We start from the raw sequence: 27948 nt of genomic DNA on the forward strand, positions 1-27948 counted from the left end.
TTTGCTTAAAATACAATTTATTTATTCTGATCCAAATCATTGTCTTTTACATCCAGTGGCTGAGACTGTCTTTCAGAATTTTCAGCCAAAGATCCTATATCTTCTGGGAATCCTGAAAGCTCCCCTTGCACTTTTGATGCCTCCATTTTGCTATGCAGCTTCTTGTATCGTTTCTGCTCCTGTTGGAAGAAAAGAAAGATGCAAATATCTTTCATTACTGAAGAAAAAGTTTAATTCTTGAAACACATAAATTCTCTGTAGTTACACTGCCCAACACTGTGAGTTACACTGTTATAAACTAACATGATGTGTTAAACTATGTTACATTTATTTACAAAGAATATTAAGAGCAGCTAAGCTGCTAAAGCATATTAGTCCATGCAATTTATGCTTCCTGTGGGCAAAACTTAACTCTCAGTATCACTAGGACCTAAGAGAATGTTAGCTGTACTTTTTTATAATATACCTCAAAAACAAACTATTCACAGATAATAACAAACATTTAAGTGAAAATCATTTGTGAAATACAAACCTCAACTGTAATAGAAGGCTTAATTTTTTTTAATGCTGCAGAAAAATGTCTCCTGGCCACAAGGCGCTTAACAGGACCTTCAGATGTCGGTGCACATGTTGGTGTGAAGGCTGCATTGTTATTGATCACCTCCCTTATAGCTTCCTTGCTGGCTAAGTACACTAGCTGGTCACAATCTGCACCAGAGAAGTTATCGCAGAAATGGGACACTTCTTCCAAACTGACATCAGGAGCTAAATTAGGACATGTGCCATTCTGTAATACATCAAGTTGAAGAGATTCATAAGACTTTATGGTTGGCAAAAAAGGAAAATGGATGCATCATCTTATTACTTAGATTGAACAAATACAGTATGGTCTATAGCTTAAATGTACGCATCAAATAAACTTAGACGTCCTTTGTTACTGAAAATGTGAACATGATGATATGGAGACAATTCCACTTTTACTGAGAGTACCTCCTTCTAAGGGGCAAGGCAATGAGCTCATCAAATGTGTCCTCTTCCATGACACTGTTATTGTTTGCTGTTAAAAACACTGGACAGTGGTCAATTTTGGTATTACTTTCAGCCATGAGTCTCGCATCCTCTCACTGGTTTCTGTGCTATTTTCTTCTTCTTTGCATGTTTTCTAATTCATGAGACAAAACAATATAGAAACTCCATTTTTCTTTTCTCATGAAAATTTATGTTTGGTGACTTTCTGATATATTCTGGGAAATTTCTGAATATTTGATTTTCCTACTATTTTTCACACAGGTATAGCATCAAAAACCAAAAGTGCACAGGACCTGAACACTGCTAAGTTTCCCCCCGCCCATACCCTTCCAGGATTACTGACTGTATTTGGAAATAATGCTTATAATATCTAACTTGTTAAGCCTCAGTTAACTTTGACCTTGGCTTACAAGCTGACATGCCAATACTTATGTGTACTACATTTCTTTTACTAGGTATATGCACAGTATCATAGTACTTGTAGACTAAAAATGAATGACAAAAATACATATTGTATTCAATTCAGAAATTTTCTACACAAAATCATTAGAAAATTTTTGGATTTTGAATATTCTGGAATTCTGATACCCAGATTTTTGATGTTGTACAATAACAGTATTGTGAAATTTCTGGTCTTGCTACAATTTCTTGCTACAAATTCAGTCTGCTGTCATGCACATATTATCATACAACTCTCTCTCCTTTCCAGGCAATAAAGTTCAAATTCTTTCAATATTTCATGACAGTCCATATGTTCTATTCCCTCAGTTTTGCTTGTCAAGTGTTTCTGAATTTTCCTCAGATAATTTCAGCCTGCCTTTTTGGTAACCATACTTTGAACAGTTTCATCATCAGCTCTTAATCTCCCTTACTTAAAACTCCACTTGTTAATTGATTCACTAACATGATATTTTTAATGTGACTATCAATTTCTTTTCCACAGGGTGCCATAGTTGTATTGATAATCTTTCCAAAATTTAACCTGTTCAAATTTTTCTTTGACGAATTCCATCAAATTATCTATCCATTTGAGTGTCAAATTCAGACTTTCATGCATTTTCTCTTACTTTTCATCAAATACTAACACCTCATTTTGAAGTCACTGCAAAACACCAAACTATACTTTCCCCTAATTTTTTTTCTATGTCACTTATCGTTATTACAAGCAGTATTGAAGCTATTGCTGTTCCTTGTGGCATTCCTGATGAAATACCTTCTAAGTCAGACATTATTCCATTTGCTATAACCATGAATAAGGCACTCTTCTTTATTTCAAATTATTTTTATTTGATTAAATTCACACTGCAGCATCACTGGCCCTCTACATATTACTCAAAACACACTTTCCTTTAAACAATGTGCTGATACAATATCTTATCAAGCCTCTAGCTTATTTCACCTAACTTCTGCCTCCCAACCTAATTCTATTTTTTCTTTCTCTACCTTTTTTGATTTTACTACTAGAGGCTATCACTTTCATTGTAATGGCAAAAACAGCACCGGGTGTCACTCCTGGGTCTTCAACACTAATTTCCTGGGAAAATATTGCAAGCATTGCCCAACAAACATTAGAGGAAATAGTATGAATGCTCAATCATGCCTTTTAAAACTAACTACCTCTAAATAGATTCAGAACCAAAAATTCAAGTTAAAACATGAAAAGTACAACCAAATGAGAATAAACCATAGGAACTTACTTTTGTTCGAGCTTGAAAAATGGATATCCTTCCTAGGTGGTCAGGCACATCTACATAAAGAAGTGTGTCAAACCTTCCTGGACGTGTCACTGCTGGGTCAAGGATGTCTGGACGATTGGTTGCAGCTACAATGTATACATCCTCACGTTTTGTGAAGCCATTCATTTCCGTAAGCAAAGTGTTCACAATGGTGGTTTTACTGCCGCTCTATAAAGCCATTTACAGTAATAACATTAGTGACAAGATATGACCTGTTCTTGTGATAATTTCAAATATTTTCATGCAAATATGCTTCTACTAAGTGGACAGCCTACTGGTCTTTGTCTTTTATGGAAGAACTAAATTATCAAATATTTTCATGCAAATATGCTTCTACTAAGTGGACAGCCTATTGGTCTTTGTCTTTTATGAACAACTAATGAAAAAAAAAAACAAAGCTACAGCCTTCCTACCGATGGTTCTTTTCATTGACCACATTCATAAAGCAACATCAGTGAGCTTGCTGCCACAAATTACAAAGCTCCACTCTGTTAATGAAATATTATTAACTAACTAGGTCTCTAAAAAGATTGACAAAGAGGTGGAGGGAACGAGAAATGGGAGACCAAATTGGAGGTGGAAGGATGGAGTGAAAAAGATTTTGAGCGATCAGGGCCGGAACATGCAGCAGGGTGAAAGGTGTGCAAGGAATAGAGTGAATTGGAATGATGTGGTATCCCTGGGGTCGATGGGCAATGGATTGAACCAGGGCATGTGAAGCATCTGGGGTAAACCATGGAAAGTTTTGTGGGGCCTGGATGTGGAAAGGGAGCTGTGGTTTCAGTACATTGTACATGACAGCTAGAGACTGTGAACGAATGTAGCCTTTGTTGTCCTTTCCTAGCAATACCTCACTTACGTGTGGGGGAGGGGGGTGTCATTTCATTTGTAGAGGTGTGGCAACGGGAATGAATAAAGGCAGCAAGTATGAATTATGTACATGTGTGTATATATGTATATGTCTGTGTATGTGTATAAATAAGTATACGTTGAAATGTATAGGTATGTATATGTGCGTGTGTGGATGTGTATGTATATACATGTGTATGTGGGTGGGTTGCGCCATTCTTTCATCTGTTTCCTTGCGCTACTTCGCTAACACGGGAGACAGTGACAAAGTATAATAAATAAATAAAATATAGTTCTCTACAAATTATTAATTGTTTTCTTTACAAGTTTCCTTACCCTGTCCCTTTATGTTCCACTTTTCAGCTCAACTGTTACATACTTCCATGCTCTCTTATCGCTTACTGCAAGATTACAGCATAAACTTTTCAGCAAATATCATAAGCATTCTTATCAAGTTCTTAACATAAAGATGAGATGGTAAACAGCCAAAGAGTGTTATTTTTTGTGTTTGCCACCCTCCTCTGAATGTCCTTAATGACAGACTTAATAGAGAGAGAACAATGGAAATTAGTGTGAAGAATCTCACCTAACTAGTTCCCTGGATGCAAGTTAACTTTTCCATCTCAGGAAGGCTGTAAATTTTCTGAGCATCATTATAAAGGGATTAAATCAAATGAATCAACATAGTAAACATAGAAAGAATACAGGTGTTCAGTACCTAACCCAAGAAAGCATATCATGAAAATAAGGTTACTCTTGACTGGAGTGAAGCCCTTCTTGAACTCTAGGACAAAGAGGCTGATGGAAAAGATAGATGAGATGGGGAATGCAGCAGCATTCTGTCATGGACAGGGTACAGAGGTACAGCTTTAGCAGGTAATTACATGTGTTTCTGAGCAGTTTTGTTACACATCTGTTTTTTCCAGCAAATTAAGCATACCTGGCACTTTCTGTTGTACATTTGCCTATCTCACCTATGTTAGCCATATGGCCTCTGTGGCTTTAAAGATAAGTACATGGGTGAGAGCCATTTGAAGGAATTCCTCAGAGAATCTGTGACAAATTTGGTACAACATGACAGCACCTAAGATATGCAGAATGATTACTGGGATGATGCAGTCATTGGTAAGTTCCCACATGTGTACATCAATGTATCTTTTTTCATATGGAATTCAAAACCAATAATTACACTGCTTTATGGTGATATAAAAGCTAAATGATTCAATCAAGAGAACTTACTTAATTTAAAACTTAAGGGCAGTATGTTAATAACTCATAATGTAAATATTTGGGGATTTTTGACTAAATGGTACATTCTTTTTATGCAGGACCTTTATTGGCACCATGTCAGTGATGTTGAAGCTTTACAAAATAGGATACCTATGAAGCTCTGCTAATTAATTAATCACGCAATCTGAGGATCCCTTTTCATGGGGATCTTGTAGCTTCGAGACTGCACTCCAATCAGGAAATGGGAAATGATGGATTTCTTTGGAGTAAGAAGCTCTTCACTGAGACTACTCCATTTTTGTCAACTGACTATTGTGCAACTTTGCCATACACTACTTTTCAGTATGTAACCAAAAGAAGGGAGAGACTGGTAACACCCACTCTATTAATGATCATGTTAAATAGTAGGTTTTTGAAGAAGCAGCACAGTCTTAATGAAGACAAAACACATACCACCTTCAATTTTACAACAAATGAATTACTATAATGTACATGCAAGTGCACTTATACACATGCAGGATCATCCACATATCATGCTTCATACAATAATAAAATCTGTTGGGAAAATTATTTAGGTGAGCTGTAGGGCCTTTAAGAGCCAATGTAAAGGTATTATGGTAAAAACTGCTTATATGTTATATGTAACTTACTTCAGCTCCTTTGCTTCTGACAGGACAAAGTGAATCAAATTCATCAAAGAAAATTACACATGGAGCAACGTTGCGTGCACGTTTGAATACTTCTCGCACGGCTCTCTCACTCTCACCCTGATACTGTGGAGTATATGAGAAATATTTTTATAATACCAATAAAGAAAATTCCTATTGCAGGGTCTTCAGCAATTATGGAAACAAATGTAAAGGCCAAAAATTAAACGTCAAAATATATCAGTGATAAGTATAGTGTTCGAGAGATAAAAAGAAATCTAATAACTTTACAACTAAATATGCTTCTTACCATGTTCAAAAGTTCTGGTCCCATTACTGGCAGTAAGTTGATCCCAGCCTCATTTGCAACAGCTTTAGCCAAGAGTGTCTTGCCACATCCTGGAGGACCCCACATCAGGATCCCATTAGGACGACTTGCTCCAAATTCTTCATGCAACTTGGCATATTTGATGGGGTCCTGTTAACCATGAAATCACAAAAGTATTCTTTGACATATGAGAATTATGAAGGAATGTCTTTTTGTATAGTAAACAAGTCATATGGTAGAACTTTAACTGATTAAGAGGATCAATGAGGATGAACAAGGTGGATATGGGAAAAGAAAAGGCAGTGTTGACTAGGTTTTTGCACTAATGCTGATATGTACATTTAGCAGAAAACACTAAGTGGGTCTTAGAACTGGGGTGCAGAGGATAAGAGGAATCTGGTGTAGGTACTGTAGGGTCATTGCTTCTTACCTCAAGGGTTAAGTCCCTTGTGTTTCAACATTTTTTTATATAATTATCTCCATTCACATCTTTTGCTTTCATACCATTATTCAAGAGTTAGGCTAAATACCTAACACAAATATCAACTGTAATGAGATTACTAAACTATAGAATACAATTAACTTTTTTATAAGATCTACTGACCTGATGGAGCCTAGAGATAAGAGGGGAAAGCATGCAGGTATCAATTCTATATTAGGCTCAGAAAATGTAAACAGTTCAAGATATATCAATTAGTAATATAAAACTTATATGATGCATATTATCTTAAAGCAAAGAATATATATGAAAAAAAAAGCATTATTAATGATTATATAATGGCAGAGAATATCTACAATAGTACATGTACAACTTACAAGAATCTTCTCTCTCAGCTCCTCTTTTACGTCTTCAAGACCTCCAATATCCTCCCATGTAACATCTGGGACTGTGGGAAAGCCCTCTCTCTTTAATGCTGGAGTGATGAGCTGTCAATAACATGAAACTTTATTGCCATGAAAAAGTATTATTTCCAGATCTGCAGTTACCAGCAAGTGTCATACCCTTGTCACTCATGGAGGCACTTTCACAGGAAATGTCAAGAGTTGGCTCTCTTATTCTAATGGTTCTTTCCTTTGGCTAAATTCCATATGCAGCAGCACTGCATTTTTTCATACTCAACACCATCCTTCTAACTCTGCAGTCTTCCCATTTTCCTACATTGTTATCTATCTTAATTATGGCAGTATCAGTATTTTCATGTGCCTTTACTTTTTTCCCTCTTGTATATGCTTACTGGGACAACTCTTATTCTTTTCATAACTGGATACTTAATAACTGCACCTACTGCTTTCTTGTACTAAATCATTTAAAATGATGCTATGGGTTATTACCACAGTCATCGCCCAAACTACCTACCTGACCCAGAGGATACCACAGGTACCGTTCACACTACCTACATAGCACAAGTGATATCACATTAAGTGCCCCACACATCTACCTGGCACAGGGATACCACACTGTCGAGACTACTTGTGTGGTACAGGGGATACCACAATCACCATCCACACTACCTATCTGGTACAGGGGATACCACAGTCACCATTCACATTTCCCTCTGGAGGGTGTAAAGGACAGCAACCAAATGCTCAGAAAAGATTCTCATGTGTCAACCTATTGGAACAATGAAAGCAGGAAATATCATAGATAATCTATTTACTCTAACTGGGAAGAAAGAATACTATCAACATATCTCCCACATATATCAAAGGAAATTAAAAGGGGAGGGAAAGAGGGGCTGAAAATCTACCCCTCCTGTATTATTACTCACACAGAAAGGAATAGAACGAAATAGTTGAAGAACTTTCTTCTCAAGCTCTGCCAAATGTTCCTAATAAAACCTCATTACAGCAGAAAATGGCACACAAGTATGAAAACAAATAAAACCTACTGCACTGATATGAATCTAATGTGTGCAGATTCTAGAAACAAATATCGTTCATCTTTGGTTTCCACGTGTAAGCTACTGGTGGTCCAGTAGAAGGTACCACATAACACTTGAACACTTACTAGAACACTTGGCAATATTCATCAACCAAATGTAGGCAGCACATCAGATGTCCTTTCAAACACAAGGCTTAGGACCACTCAGTTGTGGTTTATCTCCTCCCTTACTGAATATCACATATCTCTTCACAAGGACATGTAGCAAAGTACCAACACCTTATCTCATTTAGTTATCCGAGAATAAAAAAAATATACAGGACACCTCATCTCAATTAGTTATCTGAAGATAAAAAAATATACAGGACACCTTATCTCAATAAGTTATCCCAAGATAAAAAAATATGGGGATAGGGGAGAAAGAATACTTCCCACGTATTCCCTGCGTGTCGTAGAAGGCGACTAAAAGGGAAGGGAGCGGGGGGCTGGAAATCCTCCCCTCTCGTTTTTTTTTAATTTTCCAAAAGAAGGAACAGAGAAGGGGGCCAGGTGAGGATATTCCCTCAAAGGCCCAGTCCTCTGTTCTTAACGCTACCTCGCTATCGCGGGAAATGGCGAATAGTATGAAAAAAAAAAAAAAAAAAAAATGTATGATGTGGATGAAGAGACTAATATCATGCAGAATGAGAAAAATGATATAAAGTAGATGAAGAATGACTGCATTATAACTTGACTGATGCCTAAAGGTGCTATTAGAAAAGTCCATAGCCAAAGTGAAAGACACGATTCAATAATGCTAAAATGCAATATCTGCCTACATCTCTTTTTTTTTTATTTTCCAAAAGAAGGAACAGAGAAGGGGCCAGGTGAAGATATTCCCTCAAAACCCAGTCCTCTGTTCTTAACGCTACCTCGCTATCGCGGGATATGGCGAATAGTATAAAAAAAAAAAAAAAAAAAAATCTCTTTCTGAATGTCATCTGTTTCCTTGTGTTCAATTTCAAAACATTACAGTTCAATCCTACAATAACATAAACAAGTTGGGCTAACCATGTCCTTCACTCTGTCATGGAAATCACATATAATCAACATCAAAAAATTAGTTTCCAAAAACTGGGGATGTTGTATAGGTGCCATTATCATTTCTATGATGTGCAGCTACTTTATATCTAAAGGATTCAATTTGCTTTAGGTATAATTGTGGCCATTACTCTAGTGAGATGTCCACATGTGTCCCTACCACAGATTTGGATCCAATGTAGACATCTGGCTGCTGCTTCTCAGATGTCTTATTATGACAATGTTTCTCCCCTTGAATGGTGAAGTTATGGAATTATCTTTTGTTTTTCCCCCTTCCTTTATTAAGAGTCCGGTTTAAAAAAACCTGTGAAGCCCTGATTATTATCTAAATTCTTTTTCTCTTACCCCTCCTCCTTTCACCTGAGATAACCTTGATTGGGACATGCTTTCCACATGACATTTCAGTGACTATAAAAAAAGAGAAAAAAAATGATCTTTTTTTTCTGAATCATTATTAGTTGAAAATACTGGTGGCTGATTCATGTGAGAAACTGCAGAAGCTGGTGACTGAGTTTGGTAAAGTGTGTGGAAGAAGAAAGTTGAGAGTAAATGTGAATAAGAGCAAGGTTATTAGGTACAGTAGGGGTGAGGGTCAAGTCAATTGGGAGGTGAGTTTGAATGGAGAAAAACTGGAGGAAGTGAAGTGTTTTAGATATCTGGGAGTGGATCTGTCAGCGGATGGAACCATGGAAGCGGAAGTGGATCATAGGGTGGGGGAGGGGGCGAAAATTTTGGGAGCCTTGAAAAATGTGTGGAAGTCGAGAACATTATCTCGGAAAGCAAAAATGGGTATGTTTGAGGGAATAGTGGTTCCAACAATGTTGTATGGTTGCGAGGCGTGGGCTATGGATAGAGATGTGCGCAGGAGGATGGATGTGCTGGAAATGAGATGTTTGAGGACAATGTGTGGTGTGAGGTGGTTTGATCGAGTAAGTAACGTAAGGGTAAGAGAGAGGTGTGGAAATAAAAAGAGCGTGGTTGAGAGAGCAGAAGAGGGTGTTTTGAAATGGTTTGGGCACATGGAGAGAATGAGTGAGGAGAGATTGACCAAGAGGATATATGTGTCGGAGGTGGAGGGAACGAGGAGAAGAGGGAGACCAAATTGGAGGTGGAAAGATGGAGTGAAAAAGATTTTGTGTGATCGGGGCCTGAACATGCAGGAGGGTGAAAGGAGGGCAAGAAATAGAGTGAATTGGAGTCATGTGGTATACAGGGGTTGACGTGCTGTCAGTGGATTGAAGCAAGGCATGTGAAGCGTCTGGGGTAAACCATGGAAAGCTGTGTAGGTATGTATATTTGCGTGTGTGGACGTGTGTATGTACATGTGTATGGGGGGGGGGGGGTTTGGGCCATTTCTTTCGTCTGTTTCCTTGCGCTACCTCGCAAACGCGGGAGACAGCGACAAAGTATAAAAAAAAAAAAAAAAAAAAAAAAAAAAAAACTTGGAATTCTAAAAAATAACAAGAATTTCTCACTTTCTTACCATCAATGCCTCCATAAAATCTTCCATATTGATGGTGACAATAATGTTGCCTTCCTCTGCCTCACACATCTTCTCAAAGTGGATCATAAATCTCTTCAGCTGTTCCATGAGGTTCCCTTCTTCAGTTTTTCCTGCTAATGACTCTTTCTTTCTAGGAATAAAAATTCTTGCAATAAACATTCAGATGAATTCAACAGCTCAATACAAAAATGAGAAAAATAAAGACAACCAGAATAGCTTCAGAACTACAGAAGTGGAAAAATTTGTAATCTATAGTAATGCATAGATCTATCTGCCAACCATTCATGTTTAATTCATAAAGGCTTCCTTATATATATCATAAATGATAGGAACATAAGAAGGTAAATAGTCTATAGGGTCATCTCATTTCCTGTTTTCTGGGGACTTACATGTATTCAAACAAAGTAAGTCTAAGTTCACTGTCAAAATGAGAAATTAATTTGGCTTTAACTGTCTAAAACATATGGTAAATGAGCATTCCTTCAGTTCAGAGAGTAATGTGCCATCAGAAAAAACTGAATTCTAGGAAATCTTTAGTAAAATTTCAGTTTCCACTACAGAAATGGACACAATTTATGCATTCTTACTCCTCCTTCACTAACAAATAGCTTCTTTTCCAAGTGAACACAAAGGCCCAGCTTTACCTCTTCCATGCCAGACCTTGAGCATTTTCCAACAACTTCTTAAGGTCTCCTGCCACGTAGCCAGGAGTTCTGTGGGCTAATTCCTCAAAATCACCGACAAATGATGTTCCTTCACAAATCAGCTGTAGTGAAATAAAACAATAATTATCAAAACATGTTATGCGAAGCACTTCAAACTGGAAAATACGAAAGCTAGTTTTCACATGATATGCAAGGGATCATGCCATAGTGCAAGGGATCCATATGGAAAAGTGGATGAAGTGGAAACAAATGGTATAATAGTGGGGGATGGAGTTCTTGGTGTACGTGAACACAGGAAAAGGATAATGAGCTGTGTAATGAAAGAGAAATAGTAACAATGAAGCTTAAAATACATGTCCGTGCATGAGTATGTATAGGCAGCTCAGGCTCACTACTTTGCACTTACAGTATTCGATTTGAATTTCATCCACTCATCAGAACAACTCTGGAGTTTGTCTACATCCCTTGTAAGATGGTGCAATCCTCCTCACTCTTTATTTCCTTTGGCATCATCAGTAAACACAATCAGGTATGTGTCAACTCCTTCGGGCAAGTCATCCACACATATCAAAAAGGAATGGTCCCAGGAATGAGCCTCATCCATTTCGAGAAGGCTCCTCTGACATGTATAATTTGGTCAATTCTACTAATGCAACTTTCTATCTGTCAAAGGAGTCTCCATTATATTCCTACCAATATGAGGATGCATTTTCTTTATCAACAGTGGAGAATCTAAGAAGAGCAAGAACAAGTACTAAAAGAAGTGTACCAGACTAGCCAGTCCAGCTCTCATCCAGTTTAAGCATGGCTCTTGAAACATAAACAGATGTTTTGGGTGGGGTAGAGGAAGCCAACCACTACCAAATATGTGTGAAAAGCAATCAGGATTGCCAGTTAATGCCCTTTCAAAATGTAAGCCCTTCATTTCTCTCCAGAGGAGGAATTTTCTGATAACAGATTGATAATATAGTTTAAATGTTTGAAATTATTTATGCTTGAACTGGATCTAAAAATATTTGCTCTTTTTTTTCTTTCATTTACAAGCCTTTCCTTTTGTAAATCATCTAACAACTCTATAAACTTTCTCTTGTCAGCAAATGAAAGAAGTGTATTTAATATATAGATGTATTTCGCATGAACTGAGTTTCATTAAGAGAGGCAGTTTTAAGTATGTCATTAACAGTTCGATCTATCTTTTTTCATACTATTTGCCATTTCCTATGTTAGCGAAGTAGCGTTAAGAACAGAGGACTGAGCCTTTGATGGAATATCCTCACTTGGCCACCTTCTCTATTCCTTCCTTTGGAAAATTAAAAACAGGAGGGGAGGATTTCCAGCCCCCCGTTCCCTCCCCCTTTAGTTGCCTTCTACAATATGCATGGAATACGTGGGAAGTATTCTTTCTCCCCTAGGAGGGGAGGATTTCCAGCCCCCTGTTCCCTCCCCCTTTAGTTGCCTTCTATGGTATGCAAGGAATACCTGGGAAGTATTCTTTCTCCCCTATCTCCAGGGATAGTTCGATCTATCTGTCATCATTACATCCAACCCAAGATCCACTGGTTTGATTGTGTACCTAGTCTATGAACTCATTCATTGCACATCCTCAACCCATGGTCTAGTAATTTTAAAGAGCAAACAGACAGAGCTCAAGAGTGAAAGGAACTTGGAATATTGCTGTAAAAACTTTACATGAGAATTAGTAATAAGGAAAGTATGAGAATTAACAAAAGTTTCAAAACAGATATGGTTGTAAAGGAAATAATGACTTCATGGAAACATGATACTACCATATCATCTATAGTCCAAAATGAGCAGGCGCACTCTTAACTCACTGTCAGGTGCAGAAAAGGATTTTAATGCATAATTTTGACAAACTTAAAAGGTTGGAGGACAATGATAATATCAATTCAATCCTCGGAATGCTACATAAGTACCCGGAATCAATCCTGGGACCTTAAAGTGTATCAACATAATACTAACCATGACAAAAGTATCCCCTTTGTCAACATAATACAAGCCATTACAAAAGTATCCTCTTTGTCAGCATTATACCAGCCATTACAAAAGTATCCTCTTTGAAGACATCTGAATAAAAATAATATGAATATCAAAGACCTGCAAGATCTGTGCACGGGCTGCTTCTGTTGGGATAGCCATGAATATCTCTCCATCGAAGCTGCTACGAAGATCCCAGTCCAAGTTCTCTGGATGGCTGGTTTCTCCCATGACTAACAACTGCTTATCTCTGTGCTTACTCTTCAAAGCTGAAAAAAATTGTTTTGATTACCTCTGTCTGTCTTGATGTTGCCAACTTCCTGAGTGCTGCGAGAGCCTCATTAGGGATAGAAGGAACTTCTGGGGCAGGAAGGTTAGGTATGGTATGTACATATTTTTTCTTATTATTATACTTGATGGCTGTGTCCCACATCAATGAGGTAGTGCCAGGAAACAGATGAAGAATGGCCCATCCACTCATATACACATATATATATATATATGGGAGGTGAGTTTGAATGGAGAAAAACTGGAGGAAGTGAAGTGTTTTAGATATCTGGGAGTGGATCTGTCAGCGGATGGAACCATGGAAGCGGAAGTGGATCATAGGGTGGGGGAGGGGGCGAAAATTTTGGGAGCCTTGAAAAATGTGTGGAAGTCGAGAACATTATCTCGGAAAGCAAAAATGGGTATGTTTGAAGGAATAGTGGTTCCAACAATGTTGTATGGTTGCGAGGCGTGGGCTATGGATAGAGTTGTGCGCAGGAGGATGGATGTGCTGGAAATGAGATGTTTGAGGACAATGTGTGGTGTGAGGTGGTTTGATCGAGTAAGTAACGTAAGGGTAAGAGAGATGTGTGGAAATAAAAAGAGCGTGGTTGAGAGAGCAGAAGAGGGTGTTTTGAAATGGTTTGGGCACATGGAGAGAATGAGTGAGGAAAGATTGACCAAGAGGATATATGTGTCGGAGGTGGAGGGAACGAGGAGAAGAGGGAGACCAAATTGGAGGTGGAAAGATGGAGTGAAAAAGATTTTGTGTGATCGGGGCCTGAACATGCAGGAGGGTGAAAGGAGGGCAAGGAATAGAGTGAATTGGAGCGATGTGGTATACAGGGGTTGACGTGCTGTCAGTGGATTGAATCAAGGCATGTGAAGCGTCTGGGGTAAACCATGGAAAGCTGTGTAGGTATGTATATTTGCGTGTGTGGACGTGTGTATGTACGTGTGTATGGGGGTTGGGCCATTTCTTTCGTCTGTTTCCTCGCGCTACCTCGCAAACGCGGGAGACAGCGACAAAGTATATAAAAAAAAAAAAAAAAAAAAATATATATATATACATAAACACCCATAAATGCATATATACATACTTATACATAACATATACACATCAATATACATATACATACACATACACACTCGTATACATATATACACATGTACCTATTCATACTCGCTTGCCTTCATCCATTCCTGTCGCTACCCCGCCCCACAGGAAATGGCATCACCACCCTCCGCATCAACAAGGTAGCGCCACACAAACTGACAAAAAAGGCCACATTCAATCATAGTCAGTCGCAAACTGCCATGTGTAATAAAATGAAACCAGACATATATGCATATCCACACATACACGTACATATACAAATCAACATATACATATATACACAAACACATACATATATGCATATACATATTCATACTTGCTCGCCCTCATCCATTCCTGGCACTATACATATGTATGTATATACATGTCCACACATGCACATATACATACCTATACATCTCAACATATACATATATATCCACACACACAGACATATACATATATATATACATGTACATAATACATACTGTCTACCCTTATTCATTCCCGTCGCCACCCCACCACACATGAAATAACAACCCCCTCACCCTGCATGTGAGCGAGGTAGCACTAGGAAAAGACAACAAAGGCCACATTCATTCACACTCAGTCTCTAGCTCTCATGTGTAATGCACCGAAACCACAGCTCCCTTTCTACATCCAGGCCCCACAGAACTTTCCATGGTTTACCCCAGATGCTTCACATGCCCTGGTTCAATCCACTGACAGCATGTTGATCCCTGTATACCACATCCTTCCAATTCACTCTATTCCTTGCACGTCTTTCACCCTCCTGCACGTTCAGGCCCCGATCACTCAAAATCTTTTTCACTCCATCTTTCCACCTCCAATTTGGTCTCCCACTTCTCCTCGTTCCCTCCCCCTCTGACACACATATCCTCTTTGTCAATCTTTCCTCACTCAATCTCTCCATGTGACCAAACCATTTCAAAACACCCTCTTCTGCTCTCTCAACCACACTCTTTTTATTACCACACATCCCTCTTACCCTTTCATTCCTTACTCGATCAAACCACCTCACACCACATATTGTCCTCAAACATCTCATTTCCAGCACATCCACCCTCCTCCACACAACTCTATCCATAGCCCACACCTTGCAACCATGTAACATTGTTGGAACTCCTATTCCTTCAAACATACCCATTTTTGCTTTCCAAGATAACGTTCTCGACTTCCACACATTCTTCAACGCTCCCAGAACTTTCGCCCCCTCCCCCACCCTATGATCCACTTCCGCTTCCATGGTTCCATTCGCTGCTAAATCCACTCCCAGATATCTAAAACACTTCACTTCCTCCAGTTTTTCTCCATTCAAACTTACCTATCAATTGACTTGTCCCTCAACCCTACAGTACCTAATAACTTTGCTCTTATTCACATTTACTCTCAGCTTTCTTCTTTCACACACTTCACCAAACCCAGTCACCAGCTTCTGCAGTTTCTCACCCAAATCAGCCACCAGCGCTGTATCATCAGCGAACAACAACTGACTCACTTCCCAAGCTCTCTCATCCACAACAGACTGCATACTTGCCCCTCTTTCCAAAACTCTTGCATTCACCTCCCTAACAACCCCATCCATAAACAAATTAAACAACCATGGAGACATCACGCACCTCTGCCGCAAACCAACATTCACTGAGAACCAATCACTTTCCTCTCTTCCTACACGTACACATGCCTTACATCCTCAATAAAAACTTTTCACTGCTTCTAACTACTTGCCTCCCACACCATATATTCTTAATACCTTCCACAGAGCATTTCTATCAACTCTATCATAAGCCTTCTCCAGATCCATAAATGCTACATACAAATCCATTTGCTTTTCTAAGTATTTCTCACATACATTTTTCAAAGCAAACACCTGATCCACACATCCTCTACCACTTCTGAAAACACACTGCTCTTCCCCAATCTGATGCTCTGTACATGCCTTCACCCTCTCAATCAATACCCTCCCATATAATTTACCAGGAATACTCAACAAACTTATAGCTCTGTAATTTGAGCACTCACTTTTATCCCCTCTGCCTTTGTACAATGGCACTATGCAAGCATTCCGCCAATCCTCAGGCACCTCACCATGAGTCATACATACATTAAATAACCTTACTAACCAGTCAACAATACAGTTACCCCCTTTTTTAATAAATTCCACTGCAATACCATCCAAACCCGCCGCCCTGCCAGCTTTCATCTTCCGCAAAGCTTTTACTACCTCTTATATACCAAGCGCAATGTGCTGTTAATGGATTGAACCAGGGCATGTGAAGCGTCTGGGGTAAACCATGGAAAGTTTCGTGGGGCCTGGATGTGGAAAGGGAGCTGTGGTTTCAGTGCAGTATACATGACATCTAGAGACAGGGTGAACGAATGTGGCCTTTGTCGTCTTTTCCTAGTGCTACCTCATGCATATGAGGGGGAGGGGGGTGTCATTTCATGTGTGGCGGGGTGGCGACGGGAATGAATAAAGGCAGCAAGTATGAATTACGTACATGTGTATATATGTATATGTCTGTGTATGTACATATATGTATACGTTGAAATGTATAGGTATGCATATATGTGTGTGTGGATGTGTATATATATACATGTGTATGTGGATGGGCTGAGCCATTCTTTCTTCCATTTCCTTGCGCTACCTCGCTAACACAGGAGACAGCGACAAAGTATAATAAATAATATAATAAATAATATATATGCATGTACACATTGATACTTGTTCGCTATCGTCCATTCTTGCCACCCCGCCCCACAGAAACAGCACAAATGCACGAAAGAAAAGAAAGAAATAATAATACATACATTCTCTTCTTCTACTCCTCACCTGATCACCACCCTGTGCGTCAGTGAGTTGGCACCAGGAAACAGACAAAGAAAGGCCACAGACATACAAAAAAATTTATATGGCAGTTTCTCACTCTCATGCAAGGGCTTCTCCCTGGTTTTAAGGTTTTGGTGAGCCTAAGATTCATGAAAAACATGAATGACCACTTTTCACAGCATAGAACCTATCACTAAACAATATGGAATCTATAATCAAATCATAGTCTGTTAATGTAATAAGTAAGACTTACCATTCAGGCAGGAGGTGAGTTGAGCACCAATTCGTCTTTCTAAGCTCTTAGTACTTCCTTCTTTTGGGACAACAACATCTATCTTCTCAATCAGAAGAACACACCGGGTAAGAGATGCTGCCTGTTCAAAAATTTCATTAATCCTCTCCTCACTTTCTCCAGAAACTCCACCCACTAATTCTGTTGCTGTGACTCGTAGAACTGGTGACTCTGCCGTCTGTATAACACAAGAAGAAATATATCAAGTCTAGGTGATTGTCAGCAGTAATCAATTTCATCTCTATCTGTCTATTCATTTTTTGTCAATATTCCATAAATATTCAGAATAATCTAACAAAAAAGTATGTCATATGTATATGATGGAGCTTAAATCCTAGAGGTAAATATCATACAAAACACATCAATGAAATGAAAGATGTTTTGTCCTAATCATCTACGTTAAAATACCATTTGCCATATTCAAAGTAGGATGTCACACGAAAAATCTTAAGTAATTGTCATTATACATCTAAAAGGCCATCTAACTTAAGGAAAACATATATATACAGGGGATACAAAGTTAAAAAACTCAAATCAAGTCAGTAAATATACATTATGTAAGAATCAACTAAAAATTTTTTAACAAAATTACTTTCAGGACTGTAACACAGTAATACAAAAATGATGTAAGAGAGTATTGAGAGAGAGAAGGGCAATAATGGGTTATGCAACAACAAGAACTGTGGTGCATGATCCCTAATGTCTGTTGAGAAGCATATAACTCACCAGTAGGGCTGAACACAGTTAAGAAGTTCCTAAGCCCCTGAGGTCTATGATATCCATTACAACTTAAGTGAAAAACTGACCAAGAAGAGAAAAATAGATATATAAAGGGGGAGAAACAGCAACAAACTGTCCCTAAATACTCACCCCAGCCAGAGCTTGAGCAAATGTTGTTTTACCACTGCCAGATGGCCCTGTTAACAACACAGACTTCTGAAGGGGTTGAAGAATACCTGGCCATCGCAGATTAGCGATAAGGTCACATATTTTCTGTTTCAGAAATCAAACCAAGGATCAAATTATGCATTAGTACATCATAATTTCATTTACTAGGTAATATGGTTATGTTATAGTGAATTAATTGGAGATGAATTGATGATACAGTGTCTAAGGGATTTGTGCATTTGAAACCTAGTATGAACTTCTGAAATAGAGACATGCATTTAAATGATAACTACTTTTCTAAGTAAATAAGTGAGTATGCAAATAAGCAAGCAGGAATCACAAAATGGGCATCTAATTTATGAGATCCACAAGAAGAGCAAATTTGGTGTAATTTTGCAGATTTTATAAGCAGGTGTCTAGTGATATCATAACCAAAAACTTCATCATATTGGAAAAACAAACAACAAATCTTAACAATTTCATGATAAGGAATGTGATGATAAATTCATAGACTTCTATACTAATGTATACAGTCACTATAATTCATTTCAATTGTTTCATAAAATTGGAATACACAAACCTTTTCCCTTGAAGTGATCAAAAGAGAAGGACTTTGGCAAATTACTTAGTAATAATGATACATATATTTCAACATCCTTCACCTCATACCCATAAATGATCCAGAAAAAGAAAAATACTCTTGGGGTGAAATAAAAATGTCTTATCAACACCAACAAAAATCATAATATTGAACCATATAGTTTCTAAAACTTCTAACCTATTTCTTTGTCTGTTCCTGGCACTACCTCACTAATGTGGGAAATGGCAAACAAGTATGAGAGAAAGAGAAAAAATATATATCAATAAAAGGTAAGTTTGAATGGAGAAAAACTGGAGGAAGTACAGTGTTTTAGATATCTGGGAGTGGATCTGGCAGCGGATGGAACCATGGAAGCGGAAGTGAATCATAGGGTGGGGGAGGGGGCGAAAATCCTGGGAGCCTTGAAGAATGTGTGGAAGTCGAGAACATTATCTCCAAAAGCAAAAATGGCTATGTTTGAAGGAATAGTGGTTCCAACAATGTTGTATGGTTGCGAGACGTGGGCTATGGATAGAGTTGTGCGCAAGAGGGTGGATGTGCTGGAAATGAGATGTTTGAGGACAATGTGTGGTGTGAGGTGGTTTGATTGAGTAAGTAATGTAAGGGTAAGAGAGACGTGTGGAAATAAAAAGAGAGTGGTTGAGAGAGCAGAAGAGGGTGTTTTGAAATGGTTTGGGCACATGGAGAGAATGAGTGAGGAAAGATTGACCAAGAGGATATATGTGTCGGAGGTGGAGGGAACAAGGAGAAGTGGGAGACCAAATTGGAGGTGGAAGGATGGAGTGAAAAAGATTTTGAGTGATCGGGGCCTGAACATGCAGGAGGGTGAAAGGCAGGCAAGGAATAGAGTGAATTGGATCAATGTGGTATTCCAGGGTCAACGTGCGGTCAATGGATTGAATCAGGGCATGTGAAGCGTCTGGGGTAAACCATGGAAAGTTGTGTGGGGCCTGGATGTGGAAAGGGAGCTGTGGTTTCGGGCATTATTGCATGACAGCTAGAGACTGAGTGGGAACGAATGGGGTCTTTGCTGTCTTTTCCTAGCGCTATCTCGCACACATGAGGGGGGAGGGGGATGTTATTCCATGTGTGGCGAGGTGGCGATGGGAATGAATAAAGGCAGACAGTGTGAATTGTGTGCATGTGTATATATGTATGTGTCTGTGTGTGTATATATATGTGTACATTGAGATGTATGGGTATGTATATTTGCGTGTGTGGACGTGTATGTATATACATGTGTAGGGGGTGGGTTGGGCCATTTCTTTCATCTGTTTCCTTGCACTACCTCGCAAACACGGGAGACAGCGACAAAGCAAAATAAATAAATAAAAATAAAAACATATGTAGTGTAATGGACTATAGTCTTTAAGTGGTATCTGCAACACAAATAAAAGTAAACAGCAGCAGAAATACACAATTACCAGACAATTACATAAAACATTTGGAAGAGGTATAAGACTTACATCTTTCAAAGATTCTATTCCAGCCATTTGTGCAAATGTAATCTTTGATTCTTCAGGCAGTAACTTCTTTTTCTTAACTGCTTCTTCTATTGCACCTTCCTTTCCCCTTTTCCGCTTTTTCTTTAAACTATTCTGCCAATATTGAAACACATTTCAGAGAAAACAAAGTAAAAGAGTGAATGTCCACAAATGGTATGAACGCTCATCTAAAACTAATTAATAATAAAGCTTAATTTCCTTTCATTTGAGAGAAAACTATGATGACAAACAATCATAAGTAAGTATACCTGATAACACTGCAGTTGCAAATAATAAAAAGAATAACAATTCCCTCACTCTAAGCCGGCAAAGTCTCACAAGCCATGGAGAATCCAACGTATCCTTGCAAGTTAAGCCCTCATAACCACCTGTCCTCAAATAAGAAAAAAACCTCTTAGCCTTCACAAATCACCCATCCTGTGGTAGGAGCAACTTGGTCAGTCCTAGGCCTACCCTCAACAAATCAGTAACCCTCCTGTCAGCATTGGAGTCAAGGTCCCATCTTTAGCATGACATCAACCAACAAACCACATAATTCTTATAAAATGAGCATAAACTTGATGGGAATTCAACATTAGCTGAGAAAAATGTTTTTAGAGAAGAGGGGCAGGGTAGGAATATGAACAAGAAAAAATGCAAGACCACCAGCTTTTTATCCATCTAAACTTATATTTCTCTATAGGGTTGGATTGTCCTCCAGGCTACAAGAATATTCTAACATGAAGGAGATACAAAAAAATTCTAGTAAGAGGATAATGTAAGGAAAAAAGCAAATATCAGTTTACTTAACCTATGGGCTGCTGAAAAGCTGTACAACTTGTAGATGTCTGGAAGTGTACTGTGTACTGGCTGGGGCTTTGATAAAACTTAGGCATGGCAAGTATGCTAGTAGTAAGTCAGAAAACAATCACTGGCTACTCAAACAATGTTTCTACATCCTTTGTCCATATATTTTCCACTCAGCCAGTCAGAACTTATCAATATGCTATGGAAGACAATGCACCAATTGAGCACTCCCAGAGTAGCAGAGGGAAATGTTTATAGGCATACATAATGTATACAAAATTATTTAAATAATTCTATATACAGTTTAAGCACTAAAAACTCCTAAGGAACAAGGATATTTTCTTTTAGAAAGTACGAATTCCAAGATATTCACACTTTACAAATATTGTAATTCAATGGTACTTATGTACCCAAATAAAATAAAAATATAAGAATGAGAGTTGACCATCTGCATAGTCTGGGATCCAGAGAATCACTGAGTGGCTAGTCAGCCAAAGTCTGTGCTGTAATTGGGATGATATCACTGACTGCAGAGGTCACACAATGGTCAAGGATGAACCCAAGAACAAGACCAAAAAGCTGGTGCTGGGTAGATCTTCAACCTTAGGGATCAACAGGATTCTCTCAGGGTTCAGAATATGATCCAACCCTGGACAGAAAAATCTATTTTAGATACTAGATATTCTATTTTCCCATTTCTCCCTGTCATTCTTTTCTTTTTATTGCAAACTGAATCATGTGAATCTTCCTCCATGCACAATACCTGTAGCATAGCTTCACAGATTCATTCAGCAAAACTTTATATGCAATCCCTTCTGTACTCACACTAGTCATTCAAATTTCAATTAGCTCCTACTCAACATACAAAACAGTACCTGCTAATATTTTCAGTAAAAGCTATCAATGGGTTCTTGCAAATCCCATTACTATGCTTTTACTGAACATACTGGTAAGTAGTACACTGTAAAAAAGTTTGATATTTGTCTCAAACTATAAGTACCTAGTGAGGATATTCCTTCTAAGGCTCAGTCCTCTGTTCTTAACGCTACCTCGCTAACACGGGAAATGGTGAATATGTATGAAAAAATTCACAAAGATAACAAATCCTACACCAGTAATACAAAGTGCTTGTCTCTGAACTTCAAATAATTAGCATAAAATTGCAAACACGTTCATTTTTTTTTTTTGTACAGCATTTACAAAAACAAGTTGAACTTTCCAAAGCATCACAGAATATGCATATGATAGTACTTAAATTATCCTAACCACAGTTTCATCAAAATACATCATACTAAACCTCATTTGAAATTACAAAAAAAACCTGGTATAAAGATGACAGAAAACAAGAAGACAAAATAAGCCACCAACCTCAGTAGATTTTATACCACTTACAGAGCGATCACCATCAGTGTCCAAAACATAGAAATCTCCATTTCTCCTGGGAAGAAAAAAATAAAATTCATACATTGTTTTTGTTCTCACATTAAGGATTATGACACTTATATATTTGTGAGACCAGAAACATGCCAAAAATTGGCTTAACAATGGAAAATTTTTGGAAAACTCTCACATGAAATTAGCAGACCCTGCCTGCACTCATGGTAAAATCAGCTATACGGCTGTTATAGCCATTCTTTATACAATGAATATTAGTGTGGATAATGTTATTTTTCACCATTCTAAAAGGTATTAACAAAGTATGACAATTAACAAAATGACAGGATATTGTCAAAGTATATTATCCATATGTTAAAAAGAAGCAAATTCAAAATGCAGCATTTTTTACATGAAGGGTAATACTCACTTTGATAGGGGTGTTGAGGTTGATGAAGGCACTGATGGTGGTTTGTACATTTTTCTCAGTGCAGTATTCAGGCTATTGGTCTGTAAATGAAAAATTTAATCAATTCAAAGTTCATACAAACACTTTATCTATGTATCTATTACATTTGTTTTCCCCAATACAGCAAAATTACGGATAAAGATAATATGAAAAAACACTAAATGTGTATGAAAACCAGAGAAAAGTCCAGATATAAGAAATTTCTCCAAACAGCTATTTGCCAGAACAGCTGTTTCTAAAACATTCCAGTTTTCAGTTCACTGAATTTGGGTTCATCTACCTGTAGTCTTAATCACATACAACTGTACAGCATTTGTAACTGCAGCAGGGAGTAATGAAAATTATCAAAGATACTGTGCTAAGTTAGTAGCTAACGGAAGTATTACTATTTGAGCAATGTGAGATAGTAAAAATCATGTTTTCATTTCTCTTCAAACTAATCAGTAGAAATACTGAATGTTACTACCTCTCAAGTTTTATATGCTTAAGATGAACTTTCACTTTCTGCAACTTTTAAAATACAATGAAGTCTGCTTGAATTAGTCCAAAGAGACAACACCAAAATACAGAGGAATAGGGTTTCACTAATAATACTGTAAATAAATGCAACTGCTTTACACTAACAGTAGAGAGTAATTTTGACTACAGAAAACAGATCAAGTTATTTAATGTGAATTCATTATAAGAACTAAATGCATTTTCTCTGTGATGGAGAACCAAAAGAGAGGACATTTCATGCATGGGGAGAAGTGTGTAAAGTGATCCACTTTTAACAGCAATTCCAGAGCATATGGAGGAGACTCAATGTTTGTTCATATTATTTTCTCCAGTTTTCAAAACTCACTCAAGCAATCATGGCTGTCTTGTGTGAGAGGAGGCATCCACTTGATTAACGAGAAGACTGTAGTTAGAAAACTATACAAACATTCTAGTCTACTCTCGAATAAACCAGAAAAAATAAAATGTATCACTTCTGGTTAAAAAATAAATAATCTATTAAGCAGGGAAAAGCATACGGAATATAATGTATTTGAAGGCATGAATGAGTCAACTTGACATAAACAGAAATGAATGTCACAGAAAAAGTTGAAAAAAGAGGATTATCTAACTTAATGCACCTCAACTTTAGGCTCAGGTTCAATTATTTCCATGATATCTGAGCCACCACCATCACTATCCAAGATGTCTTCATGGTCATCCACTTCATCAGTCAGCTGATAACAGTGCTGAAGCCACTTATGAGCTGGAGAAAATGGAGAAGAGAATTACAAACAGAAAACATTGCAAGCAAAAATTCTATTTTGCTTATTTTCTTCAAGTAAAGACTGCACTATGTCATACCAAAGTTCACTGGACATCTATTGATGGATTTTCAGTCTACCATATCAAAGTACACTAATATATCTCTCACAATAAGGGATTCAAAATACAAAATATAGCACTATTAACTTCTAAGTATGTAATATCCTTCTACATGTGGAATTTTCAATCATAAACTCACTGTGGCCTTGAATTATAAAAAAAATGCCCAATGGTTATTTTTCTTCACAACATTCTAAATCTCTCTTAACCCTGCACCCCTAATCTCTGATGTGCAGGCCAGTCTAGACTCTATAATAAGATCATATACTGTAAGTACTAGACAAGTATCCTCTTCAGGCAATGCATATCTCACCAAAAATATGCAAAATGTTACTGGATTCTGTGCATGCATGTGGGAAAATGTCAAGTGCTTATTTATTAAGACACCATCCTCAACTTATTAGTCTACAAACACAAATGCACACAACACAAAAAAGAAAAAGGTCTACAGGAATGAAAGTGATTTTCTGATGCAAACGAAATGGATGAGAGACATATGTCCAAATATATAAAGTATTTCAAAAATATCTTTCAGAATTGAGGCAAAGGACAACTAAAGTTACAAAAGGAAATTAATGAAGGAATGAATGCATTAGATGGGATTGCCATAAGGTTAATTCAAACCTGGAAAATACTTCTAAAGAATAAAACCTATAAGCTTAGAAAATTAGAAAAAAGTGATACAATATTCAGAAAATAAAAACTTACCTTTTTCAACACTCTTCATGAATGCCTTTTTACTTTTCCTATGAAATTCACGATAATTGTCCATCAGGTAAACGGTCATTTCCTCAACATCAATAAATTCATTTTCTTCCATGTACTGCAAAAGAAATATATATTTTACTTTTGACTGGAATGATGACTAGGCAGATAAAGCACAGGATACTAGGGAATCTTTTCCTTGTCTAAATCTGGTACCAGTAAGTGTTCTGAGGGCATTTAGTCGTTTATGGTCTTTGTGTTAACTACTGTGATAATGGTAATATACGTCATGTGAGTATATGTGATGATTAGCTTGGATCGATTTTTCTTGAGTGAATGTGGCTGACCTTTCAGGGTGATTGGAATGTGCAGGTTGGATTCATGTATGTCAAGCCCAGTACTGTATACCCAATATGGAAATCTTGGAAAAATATATAGACACATAGAGAGACATGAAACTACTGAAAAAATATGAGTAATATTTACTAATACAGGCTGTGAGTTTCAGTATGAGTTGATGGTGTACAACAGTATCACAAAACAAATAGCTATTAAAAAAATTATCAAAACTATATTTGACCCACTAAGGCCAACTAGTCACCAAATAACTACAGAGTAATAAGTAAGAAGATCAGGGTAAATGGTAGATTAATTGATATAAAAGTAGGTGAAATGCTTGTAGAAATCAACAGACCAAATGAAAGCTGCCTGGTAACCTACCAATTTCGCTGCATTAAACCTAGCATTTGAAACAGTAATTCTGTTTTTTAATGATAGTAACCTGTAATGTTTAGAAAACATACAAATTACAGAGAAAGTATCATATTTCATAATATTACTTGAGCCAGTAACAATAAGGATTATAAATATTACAGACAATGTGGGGTAAATTAATGTATTCATAGGTGAAATTGTTGGAAAAGAATAACTTTACCTATGAAAACCTTACACAACCTCATAGCACCCAAAATTCATCTTAATTTTCATTATCCTTTTTTAGATATACCAGATATACATTATGACTGAGCATCCCAACAACTGCTCATGAGTGTAAGCAAACAGAAGACAGACTATGTGGCTGTTCACACCATTATCCAATCTACCAACAAGCAACCATTTCATGTAATCCCAAGCAGCAGACCACATTAATATTATTATCTTTCTTCTGAACTACAAATATTAGTGAGGGAAGAGGTTCAGCAAGATTTTCATAGGTTCTGATGATTACTTTTTGTTTAATTTACATTTACTTTAATTAACATTTTCCCTTATATTCACAGTCCTTACCACCATCACAAATTCATATGCAGCCAATCATGCTCAGCAGAATTTACTTTTCTTCTCTAAACATTAAACTACCAGTGTAGAACAACATGATTCAAACTGCCAGTCTATCAATATCCAAAGCTAAGTTTGATGCTTGACCAAACAGGTAATTCACCTCCTCACCTGACTTCCCAAGCAGATGAGACATCAAAAATTTTCAAAGTAACATTCCAAATATACCAGTCATACTTATGGTTACAGGTCACACCTACTGCTGAAAAACTAAACACAAAAAACACACCTGGCAGCTGGTGGTACTAAAACCCAATATCCCCAAAACACATTCTATGTAGTCTATAGCAGCACACTATATCGACGTCATATTTCTACCTTATACCTAAGCTGCTAGTTACATTAGGTTTTCATATTTGCTCGAGATTTCTTCAGGTGTTTCAGTTTCACTCATATTAATGTTATTCACCTCTAAATTTACTGTAATCATAATAACCCTCACCTACGTTACCATCTTATTTATAAAAGAAAAATTGCCCCAATTCAAACAATCTAAATCACTTATACTAGATATGACAAATATAATTAAGTAAACCACCTACATCATATTCCATTTAGAAATACACGTGGGGCTAAACTGAAATTCAATCACTGTTATCATAGCTAAATCAAAACGCAACTATATGTTGGAATAACCCCTGCCAGTTTGATGGGAAGCTCCATAAATAAACACAAACCATCAATCTTGCTCCATTAGCTTTGGCCTAATCCTAGTTTTATCAGAGATTCTTTCCGTACCACCACATACCTTTTCCACTCTTGGTAAGAGGGATCTTTCTTGAAAATATGGTCGTTTCATTGTGAAACTGTCGAGCCTCAGGAAAACAACGCGTGCAATTAAGTTATTAATCTTGATCGGTTATTCCACCTGCCGTTTATATGCCCTGAATACGGTAGCTTAGCTTGTTGGTTGTACTTTTTTCAAAATTCTCTTCTGGTGGATCTTCAGATTCATCAGAGTTGTTGAAATAAGAGGAAATTAAACTATTCCAAGTCTCAACACACTGCTAAATGTTTTCTTGTCAGCTAACATTCCACCGAGAGAAGAAATCAGACTAATACATTTACCAGCGCACATAAGAATGAGCGCACAAATTCGTCATATGCTACTCAACTTTTACCACAGAATGTTCATGTTCGTTTACATTTTCTTAACAATTTTGGCACATTGCCCAGTTTGATTATCCGCAGTTATAAAGTTATTACAGAGTTTCTAAAAGAGCTGGTTCATTTGTTCATCATTGCTCCCTGCAGCATGAGCGGTTATACTACACCCTAGCAAAAAAGAACTTGTATATACTTTATGTGAGCTTCCCTGTTTGAAGTACTTATACATGTACAAAGCATGGTTGCCAAAATGAACTCAGACTCAAACCATTATCACTGTTAACATCGCCTATGATCATCTAACATTTCATTGTAACTACACATTTCATTTACGATAAACAGTTGAAAAATTAATCTCTGTC

The 27948-nt window shown here is 37.4% G+C and overlaps 1 protein-coding gene across 2 annotated transcripts; it reads right to left on the bottom strand.

Annotated features, from left to right (window-relative positions):
* Positions 1 to 27930, bottom strand: smid (nuclear valosin-containing protein-like smid). 2 transcript variants are annotated; one of them, XM_071682375.1, is made up of 17 exons: positions 27228 to 27930; positions 25145 to 25259; positions 24193 to 24317; positions 23036 to 23115; positions 22624 to 22669; positions 20407 to 20538; positions 18322 to 18444; positions 17413 to 17629; positions 13066 to 13214; positions 10930 to 11051; positions 10265 to 10415; positions 6636 to 6746; positions 5802 to 5969; positions 5495 to 5617; positions 2727 to 2933; positions 533 to 787; positions 1 to 179 (listed from the first exon to the last, which is right to left on the bottom strand). In XM_071682375.1, the coding sequence occupies exons 1-17, from the start codon at positions 27276 to 27278 to the stop codon at positions 18 to 20; spliced, it is 2337 nt and encodes a 778-aa protein (XP_071538476.1). In that variant the 5' UTR covers positions 27279 to 27930; the 3' UTR covers positions 1 to 17. The 2 variants fall into 2 exon arrangements, with proteins under 2 accessions (XP_071538476.1, XP_071538475.1); XM_071682374.1 differs by having other exon boundaries at positions 22600 to 22669; positions 27228 to 27929.
* Between the last annotated feature and the right edge of the window lie 18 nt (positions 27931 to 27948).

This window comes from Panulirus ornatus, chromosome 34, assembly GCF_036320965.1.
Source record: "Panulirus ornatus isolate Po-2019 chromosome 34, ASM3632096v1, whole genome shotgun sequence".
Taxonomy (NCBI): domain Eukaryota; kingdom Metazoa; phylum Arthropoda; class Malacostraca; order Decapoda; family Palinuridae; genus Panulirus; species Panulirus ornatus.